The sequence below is a fragment of the Melospiza georgiana genome, chromosome 11, assembly GCF_028018845.1.
Source record: "Melospiza georgiana isolate bMelGeo1 chromosome 11, bMelGeo1.pri, whole genome shotgun sequence".
Taxonomy (NCBI): domain Eukaryota; kingdom Metazoa; phylum Chordata; class Aves; order Passeriformes; family Passerellidae; genus Melospiza; species Melospiza georgiana.
In genome coordinates this window covers 11,399,551-11,420,928 of record NC_080440.1, presented here as the reverse complement: position 1 = coordinate 11,420,928, position 21,378 = coordinate 11,399,551, and the positions used below count along the sequence as shown (strand labels likewise).

The 21,378-nt window shown below is 42.7% G+C and overlaps 1 protein-coding gene across 1 annotated transcript in view; it reads right to left on the bottom strand.

Annotated features, from left to right (window-relative positions):
- Positions 1-10,949, bottom strand: part of KBTBD12 (kelch repeat and BTB domain containing 12) — a 28,709-nt gene extending 17,760 nt beyond the window's left edge. Inside the window, exons 1-3 of the mRNA XM_058032182.1 lie at positions 9,880-10,949; positions 8,682-8,952; positions 5,319-5,469 (exon numbers count right to left, since the gene is read on the bottom strand). Coding sequence (XP_057888165.1) covers positions 5,319-5,469; positions 8,682-8,952; positions 9,880-10,949 — 1,492 coding nt within the window. The remainder of the gene's footprint in view (positions 1-5,318; positions 5,470-8,681; positions 8,953-9,879) is intronic.
- Between the last annotated feature and the right edge of the window lie 10,429 nt (positions 10,950-21,378).

Sequence of the window (21,378 nt, the reverse complement as noted above, 5' to 3'; positions counted from 1 at the left end):
AGAGCTGAGACCAGTGAAAAGAGATGAATAGGAGAAAGGATTTTGAGCCTTAGGAAATGCTGTTCATTTACTTATGAGGATTATGTATGGTGTATAAATAGATGAGAGTCTCTAGGAACATTGCACAACAAACAGACAATTACGGTGCAGGACTGCTGATTAAAACACACGGTACAGGTTCTTGAACAATGCTATTACTCAGACCAAAAACTCTGATCTACTTCTCATTTTCCTTCCATCAGCTTGACTCTACAATAATTCCATTTAAGTCATTAGGGTTTTACATGCTGGAGCTGGCAATAAGTCTGGGAAGGGTTTTTGGACAGTGACTGCATACTCTGTGCTGTGCCAATAGGACTTTTCAGAAATTAACACTTCAAAGGCTAAGCATCAGATTCTGATCTGGGTGAGAATAAAGTGATCTTAACACAACCGCCATCAGTAGACTACTTACTACAGATTTCCACCTACATGGATGACAGCAAAAATTAAACTTGTCTATCAAAGAGTCTGCTACTTTACCTTATTCAAAGCTAATATTCCATCAATTCTTTCTGCTTCATATTTATGATAGAAATTGCATTTATACATCACAGACATTAGAGAGGATCAACTTTCTCTGCAATGATTTTTTCATCTGTGCTCTAGAGTCCCTCAATGTGCTGACACCTGTGCAAGAGATCCTGCTGGAAAGAGCTGACAACCTTACTCCATTTAAGGACTTTGTTTCCAAGACTTGCTTGAAAGAAATCTCTCTCTGCATCACTATATGCCCAGCTAGAACTCTCTATTTCATGCTTTTATTCCTGGGAAACAGGGTTTGGTCCTCCAGGCATACAGAAGATATCTGGCATTTACCTGCTTCAACCTTGCCTCCTTTCCTTTCCTTCCTCTGCCTCCAGCAGCCCCAGGGGATCTCCTCAGCTGACTGCAGAATGCCCATGGAGATTTGCACCCCAAAAGAAACAAGAATGGTAGGAGAAGTGGGGGATCCCTGTGGGAATCCAAGCAGTGCCATTTCATGCTTCTGAACAGCCCTTTCACAGAGTGTCCCCTGGCTGAGGCTGTGCAGGAGCCTGTCAGACGTGCAAGTTCTGTGCGCACACACTTCACCATGAGAAACTCCCATTAGGATCAGAGAGCAGAGACCCAACCAAAGCCTCTCTCTCACCTACAGCACAAAAGCTTAGACATTATCCCTGAGCTATCTCTGAGGCCACTAGATGAGAACAACTTATGACCTATCACAGCTGAGACAGCCACCATACACAGAGTATCCCCACACAAATTAAGAAGGCTTCAACCCACACACAGTAACACCATACCACATCTGAAGCTTCAGGTGTCTGCCCATACAGAGCAACATCAGAGCACTTCAGAAGGCTGCAAGGATCTGCTCTTTCTTGTTCCTCAGCCCAGCCTTTTATCCCCTCCTGCTGATGCCCTGCACCTGTGTGCCCTCTGCTCCCTTTGGTGGTTGGGCAGTGCCCTGGGCACTCCCTGGCTCATTGCTGTCAGTGCTGCTCACCTGCTGCTCGTTGGGGATGAGGTGGGGCCAGCCCCACTCCCAGTTACCACAAACTGTGTGCCTACAATGATCCTCTTCAGAATGTGTCTTTTTGCAGAAATCACCCTTGACAGCATTTTTCTAGACTCCCAGAGTACCTGGCACTTCTTATGAAGCAGGGTGATGTCCAAGGGACGCACAGCTTTGGGGTAAAACCACAGTATAGTGGTTTTACCACTCTCATGACAGTTGCTATTCTTTGCTCTGTCACTCTAAATCTCTATTCTTTCCATCCCCATTATCTCCTGAACATCATCTCCATCATCAAGTGCCACATCAGCCAGATTAGGAGCATTTTCACTTCCTCTCAATGCCATGAGCTGCCTGTTCCCCCAGCTGGAGTTTCCATCACAATTGTGTCCAGAGGAGAGCTGGACCCACCTCACAGGCCAGCAGCTTGAGAACTCACAAGGTAACATGAGCCTGTCACCATAGATAAACCATGGAATGACTTTTTTCTTTCTATATGAGGTTTAATTGCCGTTGGTGAATGTGGGTTTACAGCTGCAGATGAGGCCGCGTGAGATGTCTGCAGAGTAAGATGCCAGTATCATGTCTGTATCACTGTTTCCAGCCAGAGTTCATTTGGAAATTGCTTCATCACTCTGAGAGGTATTGGAAAATGCTTTAATCTCTCCACAGAGTTTTCAGACTGTGATGGTTAACATTTAGCGACCACATTGTCTTCTTAGTTTTAACATATAAATCTGTTTTCACCCATACTCTTGCAGGTGGATTTAAACCAGCATATTCAAAGGCAGAATTTGTTGACCAATCATTTTTGGCTCAGACTTCTCTTTCAATTTAAAAATTAGTTGCAATATTGTAATATTGTAAATTTTCTTCCCAAGAAAACAAGACTCATGCAATGATATGTGGTCTCCATCTGCAATTACATTATTTTCTCTACCTTACATAGCCTTTGTGCCTGTTGGCCAGTTTCAACTAAATTTTGCAGATTTATGAATGTTAAAGTTTCTACAAGGTTTGTGAAAACTGGCAATGAGGAGGTTGTGAAAGCAGCCCAGACCTAGGTCAAAATGTCTTTTCTGCAACTGATATTCCTGCTACCTGATGGCAAATGATCTGTGTCTGCACTTGCTGCAGTTACACCTTGAGTAGGCAGAGCATCAGAAGGGAGGCAGGCTCAGAAATGTAATGGTAAACATAACCCAATCTCTCTCAAAAATCTGCTGTTGGGAGCAGTGTGTGAGCTTAGTTACCGTTGGTATAAATCACAAGCAAGTTTGTCCATTACAGTGAAATTAGCCCAGGTTTACACTGTTAAAACTGAGAACACCAGTGGCATTATGAATGTTTAGTTAGACTTAGTGGAAGGAGTGAAGGGTCCAATGCAGCAAACTGTAACCTAAGCATTAAGTGCATTGGTTCCCTTAGGAATGGGCTCAGATAAAGACTGCCATGGGAAAGTGTGTGAACCAGCAAAGTCATGGAGACAGAGCAAAACCCTGCTACCAGCCATGTGCAGATCAGATTGTAGGAAAGATTTTCTCTCTCCCACACACAGAGAATTATTTGTACTGACCAGCAGGTAAGAAAGAATTCAAGCTATTCCGTGTTCACCTCCCTGAATACTGCAGCACTGGCTGCTACACGTACCGAACCAAGGCTTTTTTATTTTTTAGTTAGCTAAGTGCTTCTGAAGGTCCACAAGACCAATATTTACCTCAATGCCATTTAAACAGGCATTTTTTGGATTTAAGGCTCTGTTTTGTGTTCAATCTGTACATTTCATTACTGTAAGCTTTCACATATGCTTCTTGCTTTGTGAGATTTTGAGGGAAGAAAATGGATGCAGTTTTCCCCGTTAGCCACTCCTTTTCCCTGAGCCAGTGTCAGGCTTGCTGGGAAGAAGACTGTCAATTTGTTTTATCACATGCATCCCAAGGCAGCTGCTTATTTTTGCTCCCTGACTCCCTGTGTCATCACAGCCTTCGAGGTCTTGGTCTGGGAGCAGTTCTTAGTGAGACACATGAATGTGCTGTTCTCTTCCAGCTATTCCAGCTGCTGCCCCATTAGAGCACGAGTGTCAGTATAAATAATTACATATATTTAACCTTTTACAAAGCATGAAGCCTTCATGTTTTCAAAGCACCTTTGAACCAGGGCAGCCAACACTCTCATTATTTAAGAGCACACTGACATTCTCTATCACTAACCTTTGACAATAATGACCCAACATTCTGTTTTCAAAACTCACTTTTTCATATGAGCTTCTTTTACCCTTCCTCCTGGTTGTGCCTATGGGCCTCTCTCAAATCACTTAAGAGAAAGAAGTTTCTCTAAAAGAAGACAAATGCAGCATTAAAGCCACTTTCCTCTTCTGCTTCAAAGACACCTTTCCTGCACACCTCCCTTTCTGTATTACGAGCCAGGAACAAACTGCTTTATCCCTGGTATGTAACAACCCAGACAAAGCCAGAACACCCTGATATAGGAGGTATATTAAGCTGATAACACTGTATTCTTGTGTTCACTTTGATCAGCTAGTAAGCAGGAGTATTTGAAGCAGAGGGGATTGAAATGTCCTGAGGTGCTGATAGAATTGCTGCTTTCTTCATACCTAAAGCTGCCCATGAGACCATGGGAGCATGGAAGGGCATGAATCACTCACAGCCCACCTGTAGATTGACTGGATGGACTTTTTTCCTTGCTTCCTCAAGAACTTTCCAGTCATATAGCTATCTACAATAAGATTTTGGGGCAAAAGATCTTGGGGCAGGTAGGAGATTATTGAACTCATTTGCACAAATTGTAAAACATTTGGTCAAAGTACTGGTTTGAAACAAAAAACCTGAAAGGATTCAATCAAAACTTGACAAAAAGAATTTTTTTTTTTAATGCACTGTGTTGAGATAGGTGGAAGAGAATTATTCACTGTGTTTTGTCAGGAGACAATGATATTAGTTTTGGGAAATCAAAATTTTCTTTATCCTTATGCCTTTCCTTCAGGATGCTGCATATATTCCTTAGCATTTCACTGCTCACCTGTGAAATGATGCTTCAAGGCTTCTCTACTCACCTTTTAAAATTCCTTATTATTTATGCCACACCCTGACACCCCAAAGAAAAATATCTTTGTTGCACAAATCCAGAACACTACGCATTCACATACTTTAACCTACATAAATTACAGAAGGAAGAAATAATGTGGGGAACAAATAACTTTATAAAAATACTCCCCATTTATCGCCAGCTGTGGTCTATGAACAAATCACAAACAGGATGGGACTGCTGGGAACGTGCCTTGAACTGTTTTATTTTCCAGCATCAGTCTCATTACATGGTTATGACAATGGGAAGATGCCAGCAGCTCACATCCCAGGCAGCAGTAATGTTACATCTTACTTTATAAGGTTTTTGACCAATCACACAAGGCAAAGCATACTGACAGTAGTTCTATCCAACCACTATAAGCACACGCACTTTTGGTTAAAATAATGCTTGCTTCTTTTGTATACAATACCTGCTTGTAAGCCTGAAAACACAATGCACAGAGCTCCATTTTTAAGCTTAGAACTTCCTAATATCTCACTAGATACACTTTTCTGCAGCTTAGGGAGTTATTCTAGACAAGCAGGAGTTATTCTGGACATTACTCCCCATTCAGCATGAGGTACTTTGCCCTACGGTACGTAACAAAGGGTGAGATATTTCACTTCACAAAGGCAAATTGCTGGAAAGGAGAAAAAGTAATGGTCCTATCTGTTAAAGATCTGTTTCCTCTTACCCAAGACATAAATCTCCCCATTGACCACGGCAGTGCTGAAGCGGTACTTGGAGAACTTCATTGGGGCTCTCTCCACCCATTTGTCTTGGCCCGGGTCGTAGCGGAACGTTCTGTTACTCAATCGATCCGGCTCCTCATCAGGCAGATCCATCTGCATGAAATATGACAGCCATGTAATAACACAGCATTTGGAGCCCTCCACACATGCCTGCAGGCAGTTAATCACAGCAGACAGCTCGGCAGATAAATAGCACAAACACGTCAATTACAGCTGGGGGGGATTGTTCTCCCCAGGGTTTAGCAGCACCCATGGCTGGTGGCTGGGAGTCTGCTGTAGAAGGCAAAGGAATAAGTGGATGTCTCTATCCTGCAGCAAGAGAGCCAAAGATTTGGATCCTAACAATACATTCAGGGTTAGGGTTAAGGTTCCCAGCTCTGGAAGAACATACCCCCTTCCACAAGGCTGCTGTGCAGTCCTAATAAAAATGAGAGAAAACCAGTCTGTCTTTTTTTTCCTGATAAATGTTGAAATCTCTTTCCACTATTACTCAGACTGTACCATGAGTCTCAGTCAGGTACTTTGCTGGCCTTTCTCAGTCATATGTATATGTATATGTATATGTATATGTATATGTATATGTATATGTATATGTATATGTATATACATATATATGTGTGTATTTATTGATATATATTTTTACATCTTATCCTAAAATAAATTTGCATATTTATTTAGTCAGCCTAACCACTGTAATGTTGTTGTTCAACAGCTGTAACTTCCATAGTTTTTATAATAAGCTCCTAACCCCCTCGCTATATCTTTGCTGCCATAACACTTTTTATACTCACTCCTACTCCTCTTGTTCTCTCTAATCTTCTTCCCCCTTCTCTGCCTGTCTTATACAATGCAGGGAATTCAGACGCTGTTTTCTGGGTATGACACCCTTGAATGTTAGCAGTGGGATGTGGAGGGAGGATTCTGAAATATTTTGGGATGAAAGTTTTCACATAGAGAGAGTGAGAAGGAGAGAAATACTTTGCTTACTTGTGATGGCGTTACATGTGTCCTTGTTTTCTTGTTATTTTTCTTTCCCAAAAAACCTTTCCAACACTAATGTCATGGACAAGGTAGTAGGAGGCAAACTAGAGAGTAAATATAAAGCCCCTTGGTTACTCCCTGTAAGCGCCCGGGGCATGTTCTTTCTCTGTGGTAAGTGTGAAACGCTAATTTATTCACTGAAAGAGGGATATTTGGAAGCTGAGTATTTTCAGCACAGACTAAACATGTACTTAGGAGAAGACACCACTTGACATGCTGTAAATTCACATCCAACCTCATTTTTGTGGTAACGTTCTCCTTGGAGTGCACCCTGTTCTCCCTGTGTACAGCAAACATGACTTCCAGCAGCCCTTCCCTGTGTCTCAGGGGTACGAAATCTTCCTCTCAGCCTCACCAAACACTTTCTTCCATTTTAACAGCCCCCAGTTAGCAAGGCTGGAGTCACTTTGTGTTTTAACTGAGCTGGCATCAGGGGCCAGCCCGATGCTGAGCAGAGCAGCGCTGTGATGAGCGAGTCCTTGCCCTCCTAAGCTGTTATTTTATGTCCTGGCTTGACTTTGAATTGTCTTATTTCAATTACAAAGCCTGAGTGGGAAGGGTATTTTTCTCTGTCCTGTAATGGACACGTGCATTTAGGGCACTCTGTCAATGCTGTTGTTAGTGTTTGTTCAGGATTGACAGAACATTCAGTGCTGCTCCATCCAGCACAGGCACAGCCCCTGGCTTGGCCAGCTCACTTGCTTTCCCCGTGCAGCTGTGGTAACCCCACACAGGCAATCACTGCGTCTGACAGGGGGAAGATAAATGGTACAAGAAGAATTCAGCACTCTTAGTGCTGGTCTCAAAGCACTTTTTCAAAAGTACTTTAGCTAATTTATCCTGGTCTGCACAGGTACAGCAGAATCTTACAAAGCTGTGGGTTTTGATCAATTGCTGTTAATCTGCTCATCTCAAACCTATTTCTATATAAACTCAGACACTCATGCATTGTTACTGATAGTACTGGTAGGCAGGTATCCACTTTAGGTGGGTTTTAAAAAAATTATTCTTGGCTCAATATTCCTGACTCGTGCTTCTAAACCACCTTTCCCTCTCACAATCTGTTCTGGAAAAAAGCTTAACAAAGCTGGTTGTCTGACTTCAACATCTATCTTTGTTATATGACATATCTTTCAGTTCAAGGTTTTTTTTACAGACAGATTGTTTCTACATTAAGTGTTTTCGTATTTTAGTTCTTTACATATGAGATACCCTTGCACAGTTGTTTCTCTATCAGAAATATTCTCTGATCTTTCTGTTGCCTCCTTGGGGACTCCCGCACTCAAAATATTCAAAGAGGTGGAAGTCTTGTTAGCTGACTGCATCTCACTTTTAAATACTTTAAGCAGTAATTTATTTCGAGAGGACAGAAACCATTGAGTTGTGGTGACAGTCTGAACATATTGCAACGAGCATTACAGATGCTCCACTTCATTGTCAAGTGAATGCAGGGCTTTTTCCTGAGCACTGAAATTTGAAATTCACCAAGCAATAAATAAAAATGGGCTAGACTCTGAAAAAAACATATTTTGCACTGGGAGAACTGGAGAGAGTGAGCGCTGCCCTTGACATCCATCTTCCTTGGAGCATAGCTCTGTATAATCTCTGTACTACTGAACATGTATCTGTGGCCCTGCTGAAAATCCCTTAAAAAACTTTACATAGCCAAGCAAGGCACCAGAAATAAATAAATGGATTGTTTAAAGGACTCTGTTTCCCAGAGAATGCTTTGACTTTTCATTTAAAATGTAATGTAATAAAAATCAAATAAATTAACTTTAGTTAACCAAGAAAGCTTCCTGAGAAAGCAAGGTGAACTTTAAATGTCATATAGAAATCTGTCCCTGAAGTGTACTTGTGTACACACTTTTTGAAGACAGGGCACAGTTAAGTGTCCCTGTACGATTAAATGCCATTATTTATTATACCTAGAAAAATTAAGAGGATGGTAAACAGGGAATAGAAAGGACAGAACCTATAATGACAAAGGAGATGTATTTTAAACTCTTGCTCACAGTCAACATCTTTGTGAATAAAAACTGCCCTTCCTGAAATTGGTATTTACAGTGAGGATGCCATAGATGGATATTATTCTTCTTCACCCTGTTCGATTTTCCTATAGAACATGTTTAATCAGAGAAATGCGAACAACTTATTCTTCTGTTATCACTGATGTGATTTCCCATGCAAGAAGCACTGTAAAACGACACAACAGTTCCCGTTAGTGCACAAAGCAAACAAAGCAAAAGGGCACAATTCTCAACCTGTGGTGTCCATCCACCCAGCACGTACAGCTTGTCCTTCACTGTCACCACCACGTGGCAGGCCAGTGGCACTGGCAGGGGCGCTGTGCTCCTCCAGGTGCCTTGCTCCATGGAGTACTTCTCCACACAGTTTGTGACCAGATACTGATTTTTCACTTTCATTTGGCCTCCTATCACATAGAGGTCGTTGTGGGCAGTGCCCAGCGCGTAGAGCTCACGGAGCTGAGTGCTGCACAGGCTGTGCCAAAAGTGGTTTCCTCGCTGGTGGTATCTGTAGGAGAACCCACAGCTGTGAATGCCCTGCTTCACCCAGGTCCCATCAGCCTGCTTGGAAATGATGCCCCCTTTAATTGTCAGTGTTTACTCAGCACAGTGAAGGGAGGAGCTCTCTCCTTCACAGAGAAGTTATAAAATAGAGCCCAATGTTTGCAGGATCAAGCATGTTTAGTATGTGGAATCCTAGGTGTCCTTCTTTCAAAGATATTGTACCCTGATTAAGACAAGAAGACACTTATTTCTGCATGTGCTGCTCAATCACAGTTTCTGCTGAAATTAGTGGGAGCAGTGAGAACTCAACGCTGCTGAAAAGAAAGCCACTTCACCTGCCTCACTATGAATTAATTTCCTCAAATTTAGGCATTTGCATTTGAAAATGGTGTCACCATTTTAAAAATTGATCTTTAATCCTGGAAATGTCTGGTTTTCTTTAAAATGTGTGCATCTGAAAGGATATGAGTAAAAACAGAATGAGTTTTTTGAGCTATCAACCATCATATTTAATCTATGAAGCATTATCATCAACATCAACAGAGAAGCATGTTTTCTCTGTTTTACTGGGCTCATTGGATCATCACTTGGCTCATTTCCCTCTGCTAATGACCTAGAAAAGAAATATCAAAGGAAAATACTGAGATTTTGGTAAAGAGAATATAAAATCTACATGCATTTATCAAATTGAGCTCATTTACTCAGAGATACCACAAGAGTAACTCCTCATTCTTTCAGAAGAATTTGGTTGTTTGTATACCTCAGAGCTGTGAAAATAAGTTGTGACAAATTGATCCAAGTAGTCAAAATCTCTAAGAAAAAAGAAGCCAAGTAAAAAATGCTTTGTGTAATGGTCTTCCCCTCCCCCCCCCCCAAGGACATTATTTAAAATTTTGCAATAATTAGGGGATTTCTGACAGAGGGTACACACCTATAAATTTCAATGTTCCTCGTCCTTTGTCTAGACATTTTGACGGCGCTTGCCTCGCCTGCTACAATGATTTCATTTTTCTCAGTGACAACTCCAGTGCAAACACATCCCAAGCCCTCTCCATACTTTGGGGAGGAAATGAAGTAGGTCTTTCCTGTCACAGGAGCATAACAAAAGCTGGCGTCTGCATAGCTGCCGTGCCTGGACCTGATGCCGAGGGAGTTGTTGCCGATGCAGAGCAGGAGATCTGTGGTCTCCATGCCATATCTCAGGCTGAGGGAAGGGTGCCTGGACAGCTGGATGGTTTTCAGTGCTTCCTCGAACATATCATTGCATTCTGAGTTGCACAGAATCATTGTGTTCCTCTTCCGGGCTTCCACAAGAAAAGAGGGGCTGACGAGCACCAGTCTCACTTGCTTGAGGAGCTCAACAAGGTGCTGTGAACGGGACTCTCTGCTGTGCTTGACCCATCTAATGACGAGGTCCAGAATGCTCTCCTCCCTGGAAATATTCAGATCATCTGATTTGATGAGGGTCAGCAGCTGCTGGAATTCAATCTCTAGTATTTCTTCCTGCAAGCTCACCTCAGCAAAATGCTGATACGTGTATTTCCTCGCTTGGTCACATAAATCATCCGCCCCGATGTGGTTTGCAAAGTAATAGATGCCCACGCAGTTGGAAGCGTCCATGTGGTCCATCATGTACTTCTGACACATGTTGCAGACCTCTTCCATCTGCATGAAGTAGGCGGCGAGGGCGACAGTCTGCACGTTGAGGCCGGTGAGGCGCAGCTCGGCGCTGTACACGTAGTGCAGGATCACCGACACGCTCTCAGCTGAGACATCGTGCAGCACCACCTCCCTCTGCGTGCACTCTGCCAGGCCGCACGTGAACATGGCCCTGAAATAGGCACTGAAGGCGGCCAGCACCACCTTATGGCACGGGAACTTCTGGCCCTCTGCAACCAGCACCACGTCGATGATCTGGGTGCATTCCTTCATGCTCCTCACCTGCTCCAGTAAAGCCAAGCCGTGGCGCTGCTTTCTCTTCTCCTCAGCCTTGCGGTCCATGGTGGATCCCCAAACTTCCTCTCTTTAAATATCCTCAGAACTAAAGGTCTTCATTGGGAATGTCTCTAGAGATAGAAGCATAATGTTGTCCAGTAAGAACAAACTATTGGGCAAATGAATATTGCTGTAATTACCTAAAGTTAATAATCTGTATGGTGTGATATGAATCAGTAATGTATAAAAATCGTGCCAAATTATGGTGAGGTCTCAGGTTCAAGGCCTCCAAGACAAAATATAAGAAAAATCAACACTTCAAATGACCTTCGCTATTCAATACCTACCCCCAAATTCTGTGATTATTTAAAGATTATTACAGACTTCCCTTCAAAGCAGCCTTTTTCAACTGCCTTCTCCCTCTTTTCCCTGATCTTGATACAGAGCCTATAAAAATTGAGCAGAGAGAGTCAATGCAGTGTTATGGGTGGAGGCAGCTTTTACCCCCAAAGACTGGTAGTGAAGTGGCAGGAAGCAATTTGGTCCAACTGGCCAGATTCTTTTCTCTGTCACACCAAAGCATAGGCCACTGGTTTCTACAGAGTTGCTACCAGATTCCTTTGGAATTAGTAAAGTAAATAGTGTAAATAAATTCAGTAAATAGAGGCCAGCCTTCAAGCTGTCCTCCCTCCTCTCAGCATCTACATGTGCTGTAGAGTCACAGTTTTGGTTCCACTCACTGTAAGCTCAAGGGACATTTTAAATTAAATTGTAATTATTAACATGCTCCCTCCAGTTTTATTTACAGGGGGAGAAAACGGAAATTTGTGGTCTCATTTCTGTTTGGTTTTGGGGCTTTTTTGTTTTTGTTGTTTTGGGGTTTGGTTTAGTTTGGTTTTTTGGGATTTTTGTCTTTTGGTTTTTGGTTTTTTTTGAAGGCAGATCCTTTAATGAATCTCTGTCTTTCTGCAGAATGTGAAGTACAGGTGTAGAATTTCAGTGGGAGAATGACATTTACCATCCCTTGAGGGATACCAGTCCTTATCACAGTTTTTGGCTGTAATATGGTAATGAGACAGTTCTGTTTTAGAAATGCATTAAGGACTCGTGTCATGAGTCACCAGTACACGAACAAGTCCTAAAGCTGTGGTATAACCATGTTTGAAACACATTGTAAACATGGTACAAAGTGCTTAATGAGACTGTTCAAATGAGTAACATTCCTCAGCAGCTTAAATACTTGCAGGATCAAGGGCTTGTATCACAGATTGAATTAGTTTTCTCAAATCCTGGCAACACAAAGAGAAGTCTTAGTTTCATTAAAGAAATGTGTAAAAATGAGTATATGAAATTCTTTGAAATTTCTCTATTTTTACAAACAGTCCAGATTTTTCTACAGATTTAGATAGATAGATCTTTAAAAATATTACAGTTATTTCCCAGGTGGAAAGGAAACCTACAGCTATATCACCAAACTCAAACCTACTCTTTTAGCTGTTCAGTTGTTTTTGGAACTAATCCTCATTCTACAGTTAGGTAGATTCCTCACTTTGAGTGCTAATTTAAAAGCCAAGCATGCTTGAAGATTGGCATTTCCTTGATTTGATTGAGTCTGTCCATATTCCAAATATGGAACCAGAAGCAACAAATCTAAGAAATGAAACTGGATTATTACCAGATTTAAAAAATTAATTTGGAAGACTAAACATTAACCTCTGGATGTGGGCCAGACTCTGAGCTCTTCTTATGATACCTCTAAAATTCAATCAAAGAGCAAGTTTAGTACAGAAAAGACAGAGATGGTATTTCAAAAACTAGATTTTTTTTTTCTGTCTCCGTTGAAATGAAATACTGCATTTGAGAAAACATGGGTCTTAATTCTGCATTGACTACATCTGGAGCAGTCTTTACAGTCAGTAGAAGCCTTTCATGAGATTAGAAATGTTCTTTTTTTTTTTTTTTTTTATCCTACATGATAATTAGAACATTTATTGTTTACCCCTTGTGCTATTTCATAATTTTGTAATATTTGACCTTCACTGCATTTTGATAAAGGAACCTCTCTATATGTCAGAAACTGTGCTTCCCACCTCAAAGACCATAAGCACAGACTCTTAAAGAAGATGAGCTGTTGTGTCCTGAACCAGGTTGTTCATCCCCAGCTGTATGAAAGTGTTAGTGAGCACCAACAAGCTCCAATCCTGTTTCACATTCTGACTAATCATGACTTTTCCTCCAAAATTATCAACTTCTCTCCTTTTTCTTTTCTGATGTCAAAACTTTATGCATCCTCCAGGTTTTCCATAATGGTCAAAATGTGTATTTTTAATGTAAAGAACAAGTGAGATAATTAATCACCATCATTTCCCCCAGAGTTTTGTACAGATCAGGAAGAAGCTGTCTTAGAACTGAGTTATGATTTCATTTCCTTTGCTGGTCACCTTTATGTTTTCTTTCACTGTTAATTTAGCTTTCTTAAGAGCAACCATTCATTGGTGATTACACTGTTCATTAGATTTGTGAATTTTAAAGTGTTCATACCAGCCATCAGCACATCTGGCACAACACTCTGGCAGCCACCTCCTCTGCTCTTTCATCAGCAGGGCCTCAGCAACAGCATTATTGAGGAAAAACATATCTCATGCCATTAATGTGCTATTTGAGGAGTTCATGAAGGGCAGTGTCCATCTGCAGCCAGGGCAGGTGGGCTCCTCTGCCACCCTAAAGCTGCTGGTTCTGCTCTGGATGCCCTCCCCAGGAGCAGCAGCTGGACTGCTCATAGCCTGGGGGCAGGAGATGGGCTGAGCCCCTTCTCCTGGACCTGTGTCACAGACATCTTTTATGAAAAATCCTTTCCTTAGGATTTTTTCTCCTGAGAAGTTGAGAGGCCTCAGGAACAAAATGTAAACCATGGTTATCTGCTGCTGTGGAATGCAACAGGTGCATCTTTTATTGGTCCATGTTGGTTGTTTCTAATTAATGGCCAATCAGTCAGCTGGCTCAGACTCTCTTGAGAGTCAGAACTTTTTGTTATCATTCTTCCTTCTTTCCTTTCAAGCCTTCTGATGAAAACCTTTCTCCTATTCTTTTAGTATAGTTTTAATATATCATTTTCTTTTAATATAATACATATCACAAAATAATAAACCAGCATTCTGATACATGGAGTCAGAATCCTCATCTCTTCCCTCTTCCTGGGACCCCTGTGAACACCACCACAGACCTGCTCCATGCCCACCATCCCCTCACCCTGTGCAGAGTCTCAGGAGGGTCCCTGCAGCCCTCCAAGCTGCCTCCACCCACCCCACTGAGCTCTGCAGAGCCACAGTGTGGTTACCTCACTCTTGCAAGAGGACAATATTCACTTTTTCCTGCCAGAACACATCTTCTTTATCCCTGTGCTTTGACAGCACAGCCAGCTCCTGGCTGAACTGCACTCAGCAAAATCATGCTGTTGACTTGCATGTGAGTCTACCTACAGCTGAGGAAACTGAAGCTAAAAGGTTAAAAAGAAAACAGGATTAAAACCCAGGGGTGAAATCCTTTCATTAACTTCAGAAATTCATCCCTGTGCTTTAGATGCAAACTTGTCACTTCCCTCCTAGCTTTTAGCAGTGCTTAGGTGAGGTCATTGGAAGGATATTAATATTCTCCTTTATATCACTGGGAAGACTATTAAAGGGTAATAATGGAACACTGCTGCTTTGATTTCCCTCTGGGTTACAGAGGGAAAAAGATGGTACATTGATAGTAAAAGAGAGGATAAGTGTGATGCAAATATAATTTGCAGTAAGACACTGCTCTGAGATTTTGTCAGGGGCTGAGTTGTCACTATAAAACTTCCAGTGCAAGGTTCAAATCCTTTATAATGTGACAAGGAGCTAAAATCAGAGTTAATGCCTCACTCAGAGTTTTGGGATACCTTTTTCTTCTGCTGTGAAAAATGGATTCAGGTGCAAACCTCCATTGTATGTAACTTTATTTGAGAGCTGGGCTATTAATTTTTCTCCAGTTCTCTCTGCTATTTTAATTTTTATATCAACCATTTAGTCAGTCTAATTTCACCCTTTTATTCCCTTTGTGCCATGAACCTTACAAAGAGCCATATATAATGCTATGCAGGAGCTCCAGCATACACTTTGCAAGGCAGCAGCGTGCTGCATGAGCAGTTTAAAACATAAATAAGCACACTGCTGTGAGCTCAGCTCTCCAGCTTTTATGAGGCTATCAAACTATAAATAAATGCTGTCCTCAATTCTCAGTTACACTGCAGGCTCTTTGAACTGCCCCAGTGCAAAGGGACTCTATACCAGATGGAAGTAGCTTATCAGGAATTTTCCCCAACCTCTTGGGGGGAAAAAAAAAAGCTACTCTGTAATAAGAGACATTATTTTGTCTGTATTTTTTGTCTGGGACATAGATTTTTTTGTCTTTTCCTGAGGAATCTCCTGTTTCCTTGTCATGGTGGGAGGGTGGGAGCTGCAGGACCTGGCCCAGCAGAGGTCACAGCACCCAGCGTGGGGGGCACCTCCTGCATCCTCCTCTTCACCCTCTGCTGTTTTTTTTTTCTTTTTCTTTGCCTTAATGAGGCTGCCCTGCCTTCAGCCAGCCTCCCTTCAGGTGCTGAAAGGATCAGAGTTCAATCACATCAAAGAACCAGTGCCTCTGCCCATGAATTATTTGTGCTTCCTTTGTTATCAGTAAGCTGAGAAGCAAATCTGTTAATTGTATGCATTATGACATTTGGCTGACAGCCACAGTGAGGCAGAAATCAGCACCCAGATGATAATAATGTTATAATCTCAGAGTTCAATTATGAAGGCTGTGCTGGCATTTAAAATCAAGATTTTAAACCGTGCAAAAGATCCCACAGTGCTCAAAAAGGGCAAATAATAATGCTAATCTTGATACAAGGAACAGGTATAATAAGATATATAAAGGAAGCTTCCAATGAATTATAGATGTTCCTGTATCTATGGGATAATAGGAATCATTCTCTTAATTCTGACACCTGGAAAGATGCCAGAAGAAATTATTATGTGATTGAATTATAAGGATTTAGAGGGTAACAAGGTGATAAAAGCAGTTATGGCACCTATTTATCAAGAACAAATTGTGTCAATCCAACCCAATTTTCTTCATTTTTTCAGGGATAATAGGGGATAAATTAGACACTTTGTCTTAAGACCACTGATATGGTCATATGTGACAAATTATGATGAAATCCACAGACTAAATCAAGATCAGTTAGGTGCCCAGCTGGTTGAAAAAGCCAATTCAAATAATAGTTATTGGTGGTCAGACTGGGAAGCATCTCTAGTCTGTGGCTGGAGATCTGTGCTGAAAAGGTCACTGACAGTTTCAGGGAATACTTTCTTGCTTTGATTCAGATATAATTTCTTGAATTAATTACATCTATTCTGTCCAGGTAAAATATACAGACTTATGGCAGCACATTAAGAATCTCCAATTAGAACTGGAGAACAACCAATTCTTTTAGGAAATTTATGTTGATATAGGCATACAGGTAAGTGTCACTAAAAGATGGTTTTCTGTAACCATTATACATTTAGTGCATGGATGTGTTTCAAGTATCACTGTAGCTACCAGCAGCCAGGGTACCTTTCTGGAAGTTTTCCATACTCAGTCGGTTGCCAGTTACTTAGAGAATTAAGATTTTCAGGCTTTCAAAGGCATCTAATTAAGTTAAAAGCCCAGCTCCTGCTTCAGCTTACTGCGCAATGTAGGAACTGAAGTGTCTGCATCACTTTTAAAGGTGAAAATTCAGCCTTAAATAGCTTAGGGAATTCTAAAAGATTTGCCAGATGATGGGGTCACCTTCTATTAAAGTCATTGAAAGAACCCCCTTGCTCAGCTCTCTTTGGTTTGGTGCATATATTACTGGGCAGGTTGTAATGACGGCCAAATCACCCTCCTTCATGGTGGCTTTCCAGCATTTGTGCCAATGCTGGATGAGTGTGTTGCCATCTTGGGCAAGAAGTGAGTCTGCCACCCACTCGTGATGTGGGAATTCCACACTGAAGGGTCCCACTGTGTGAGGATTTTTATCTGGGTGAGGCACTCCCTCAGGGCTGGGTTGACCTCAGGGTAAGGCAATTCTGTGGGGTTTGGGTCCATCTCAGGGCTGTATATGGGTTCTGGTGGTGCTGAGGGTTTGGCAGAATCAACTTACAAAGCCATGAAGTGGCTGACAGTCGAGTGACTTCCTTTAATGGCCACCATGATTGTCCCCCATGTAGCGAGGTGCCCATAAACTTTGGCATAAACTGGAGATATCAAAAAGTCTCTGGCCTGCTGCTTGCCATGCTTCTAATCCAAGTGGCCCACTACAGAGAAAACCTTTAACTTGATTCGACACCCAGTCCAGCAGGGTGCTTAGTTTCTTATCAGCCATGGTAATAGACTGCTGATGTAGGAGCTGCCTGACCTGGCCCAAGCTCCTGCTTTGTTCCACCTCCCATACTTTCTCTGACTGGTCTACTCAACCTCCCTCTGAGGTGCATGCACTTTAAATTCCCCAGTTCCTTCCCAAACTCTTGAGTTCCTTCCCAAACTCTTCCCGGATCCTTTTCCTGGATCCTTCCCAGCCAGTTCCATGACCTAGTGAGAGCTGCTACCAGAGCAGACCACACACACACCCTGCACCGCCTTTATGAGTCCCTGTTCGGGCACCATTTGTAGCAGTGGGGAACAAAGTGACACGGACCCTCTACTTCATCTGAAGGAGATCACTTTATTGTAAAAATCGGCCTCTTTTTATACCTTTAATTTTAACCGGACGTAACTGAAACCAAACCAAGACCTAACAGAAATTAACAGAAAGAAGGCACCCATTGGCTGGCTCAAATGCCGTGCTGCTGTCCATGTCCCACCATCCAATCAACTTCCGCTCATATGCTGTCTGTGCGTTCCTTCAGCCAATCAGATTCCTGCTCATACGCTCTCCACGTGTCCTTCAGCCAATCAGCTTCCTGCTCCCACACTGTCCGCGTGTTCCTTTAGCCAATCACAATCTCCCTTCCAACTGTCACTCCGCTGACTCTCCTCCTGCCCATCCAGCCTGCAGCTCTGCCTTTCCCATGGGGACTTCTGGTGAGCATGAGCCTTCAACTCTACCAACTGTAACCCCAAATCCCACACAGCCCCATAGCAGGTACAGATCAGGGGATCTGAACTGATTTATTCTTGGCAGAGAAGGAGGAATTTTGAGGTTTTGAAGCTACTAATGCTACAAATCCAATGATTGGCCCGTATGAGATAAAGTCTAACAGTCCTTCTGAGAGAGATTTTAACAATTTTTCTCCCTCCATCCCTGTGGCACTTTGTTTCTGTTATTGAGAGGGCTGGGTCAGGGCACTCTGAGGTCTCGCTAGATCCAAGCATAGGCTGGTTCTTGCTGGGATGTGCTGGCAGGCTCGTGGGAGCTTTCTTAGCTTGCTACAGTCTGAAAGTGGTGCAGAAGAAGTGAAAGACACGGGCTGCTGACCTACAAGCTGCTTCTGTAGATGCAGGCAGCTGTGGCACTGTTGTGCTCCCCTGTGTGCATCCCTGCATCCCTGCTGCTCCAAAAATCCCACTCCAGCACAGCCTGCAGTCATCTCCACTCAGACTGTGACAAATACAGCTTGGCCTTTCTGCAGAAGCTTCATTTTCCTTCTCATTGCATTGCTCTTAATTTAAAACAAAAATAAAATGGACCTCCACAAGGTGCTATGAACTAGGAGAAACTTGGTACCTACCAGGGAGATTTTTTAAGCAGTCTGCAAAGCTTCAAAAACTGTGTTTGGGAGCATGATTGACCATTGGAGACCTGAAGATGCTTTGATCAGTTTTCAAAGCCTTTGGGTAGTTTATGATTCTGGGAAGATTTGACGGTTTGAGCTCTGTGTACTGCCAACTCACAGGCCTAGATGTGGGATTGGATTAATATTGATCCTATCTCAGCAAATACCAGGCTTTTTTTTTTCTTTAAACTGTTACAGATTCATGAAAAAAATCAAAGCAGCTGGAAATGAAAGACCCTATGGGCCATCTTTTCCAATGTGCCTTCACCTGACTTCATCTGGTTCAAAGCTCAGTGAAGTCGGTGAAAAGAATCCCACAATTTAAGTAGAAAATTGATGTAGCTCTGTTAACAAACAAATGCCTATGGACAAACCTCAGTTTGAGTCAATTATGTGCATTAATTGTATGAGAAGAATAGAACCTAAAGATAGACATACCAAGCCCATTTCTTTTACAGTTCACATATGCAGATCATTTCTCTTACATATAAAAACTGAAATGGCAAAGTGCTCATTCACAGAAGGAAGATGCACAAGCTTTTTACAATGACAGATGCCAGCAGAAGGAAAATGTATTTCTAAAATGCATTTCAGTAGCTCTTTAGGCAGCCTGACAAGGGCCTTAGGAGTTTCTCTTTTGGCATATCCTCTAAATATACTGGCTAGTGTAGGAAAGGCTCACTTTCCAGAACAGTTATATAATATAAACAGGACTGTGTCACATTAAAAAAACCATCATTTAATAACTGTGCAAACTAGGCCCTCTTTGCATTTTCACAAAAGATTGTGAACTCTAATTGCTAATACTTACATAACTCAAGAGCATGCATCCCTCTGGTGAGCAAATGCAAGTAGGTAAAAACTTTAATAACGTTGTCATTTGGCAGTGAGATTATAATAAAGTGCAAATTGTAAACCCTTATAACTCAATGTGAGGATTCCATTAGTTACTCCATTAGTTGAATCCAAACTTACCACTGAATTTCTCTAGTTCCAATTTCAGTCACTACCAAGCAAATATGTGGGTATGTCCATATCCACAGAAGGGAAAATTCAGAGCAACCCATGGCAGCAACACACCACCACCTCCAAAACGGCCCCTTCACTGACACACATATTCAATATGTCCTAAATCTGCAGTCCCCACTGAACCTCATATTGAAAATGTTCATCCCTTTGGCAGGGATCAGTCCCAGGCACGTATAGATACCCTGATTGAAGAGGCAAGAGTTTCCCTGAGCTTCCTATATGGAAGCAAGTCCAGATGTTTGCAGGTTTGTGGAGTATTCAAATTTCCCCACCATGCACAGACCTCAGGCACTGAAATTCCTGCACCCACTGGCTGATCATGTTCCCACACTGCTGACAAACTCCACATAGCTGCAAACAGACCCCCCCAGATGCTGATCAATGGTTCCTGTGCTAACTTTGTAATGAATCTCTTACAATTCCTGTATGATCTAGGCAGCAGGCACTGTAAGGAAGTGAGAAGGCTCAGTTTTGGCACCAGCAGTGGGTCCTACAGCCTCCTCCCCCTGTTTCTGCCTTGCAGCTGGCCCTGTGTTTGTGCCCCTCCAAAGCACCTTTAAGGATTCCCCAAGACAAACATTCAGGTATCCCTGCCCACGAGTTTTCCATGCACCCAGCAGCCCAAAGCAAGCTTGGCCCTGCTGATTGCCCATCTGTCCCAGCAGCAAACACCCTTCTCTTTCCTGTTCCAATGGGAATGGGATTTAAATGTACCTGTTCCACGCTGGGAGCGGCAGGGGCCTGTGAGAGGGCATGGAGAGGGGAGCAGGGCTCTGACACAGCACACAGAGCTCCTGGTGACAGCGAGGTGCCAGGGCTATAAATGGCCTTGCACTGGGCTCCTGGCTGGGATGAGGAGCTGCTCTAATGTCAGGCTCAGGGGCACATTAGGACACAGCCAACAGGCACCTTCTCCTCACCCCTGTCCCTGTGCTGCCTGCCAGGCACCGTGCTGGGGAGCAGCAGACTCTTCCTGGGGTGGGACAGCTCAGCTGGTGTTGGTGGCCACTGCAGGAATCATGTCCCCCACAGACCTTGCACAGAACCAGGCATATCTCTGGGTGGCAGCTGCTCCTGGGTGGCTGAAGCAGTTCCAGCACAGGAGCATGTGACGGTGTTCGCAGGGGTCCGAGGATGAGGGAGGAGATGAGGATATGAGTCCATGTTTCAGAAGGCTTGATTTATTATTTCATGATATATATATATTATATTAAAACTATACTAAAAGAATAGAAGAAAGGATTTAATCAGAAGGCCAGCTAAGAATAGAAAAAGAAAGAATGAATAACAAAGGTTTGTGTCTCAGACAGAGTCCAAGCCAACTGACTGTGATTGGCCATTAATTAGAAACAACTACATGAGACCAATCACAGATCCACCTGTTGCATTCCACAGCAGCAGATAACCATTGTTTACATTTTGTTCCTGAGTCCTCTCAGCTTCTGAGGAGGAAAAATCCTAAGGAAAGGATTTTTCATAAAGGATGTCTGTGACAGGAGCACCCACCTAGCTCTGAGGTGTGGGTACCCAACCACACAGATGCTGTTGCTTGCTGACCCTATCCAAGTCATCCCCAAAACCAAGGCCACTGTCTCCATAGCTGACAGAAATGTTCACAAACTGATCCTCCTGCCCTTCTGCGAGAAGCTGTACACCAAAGA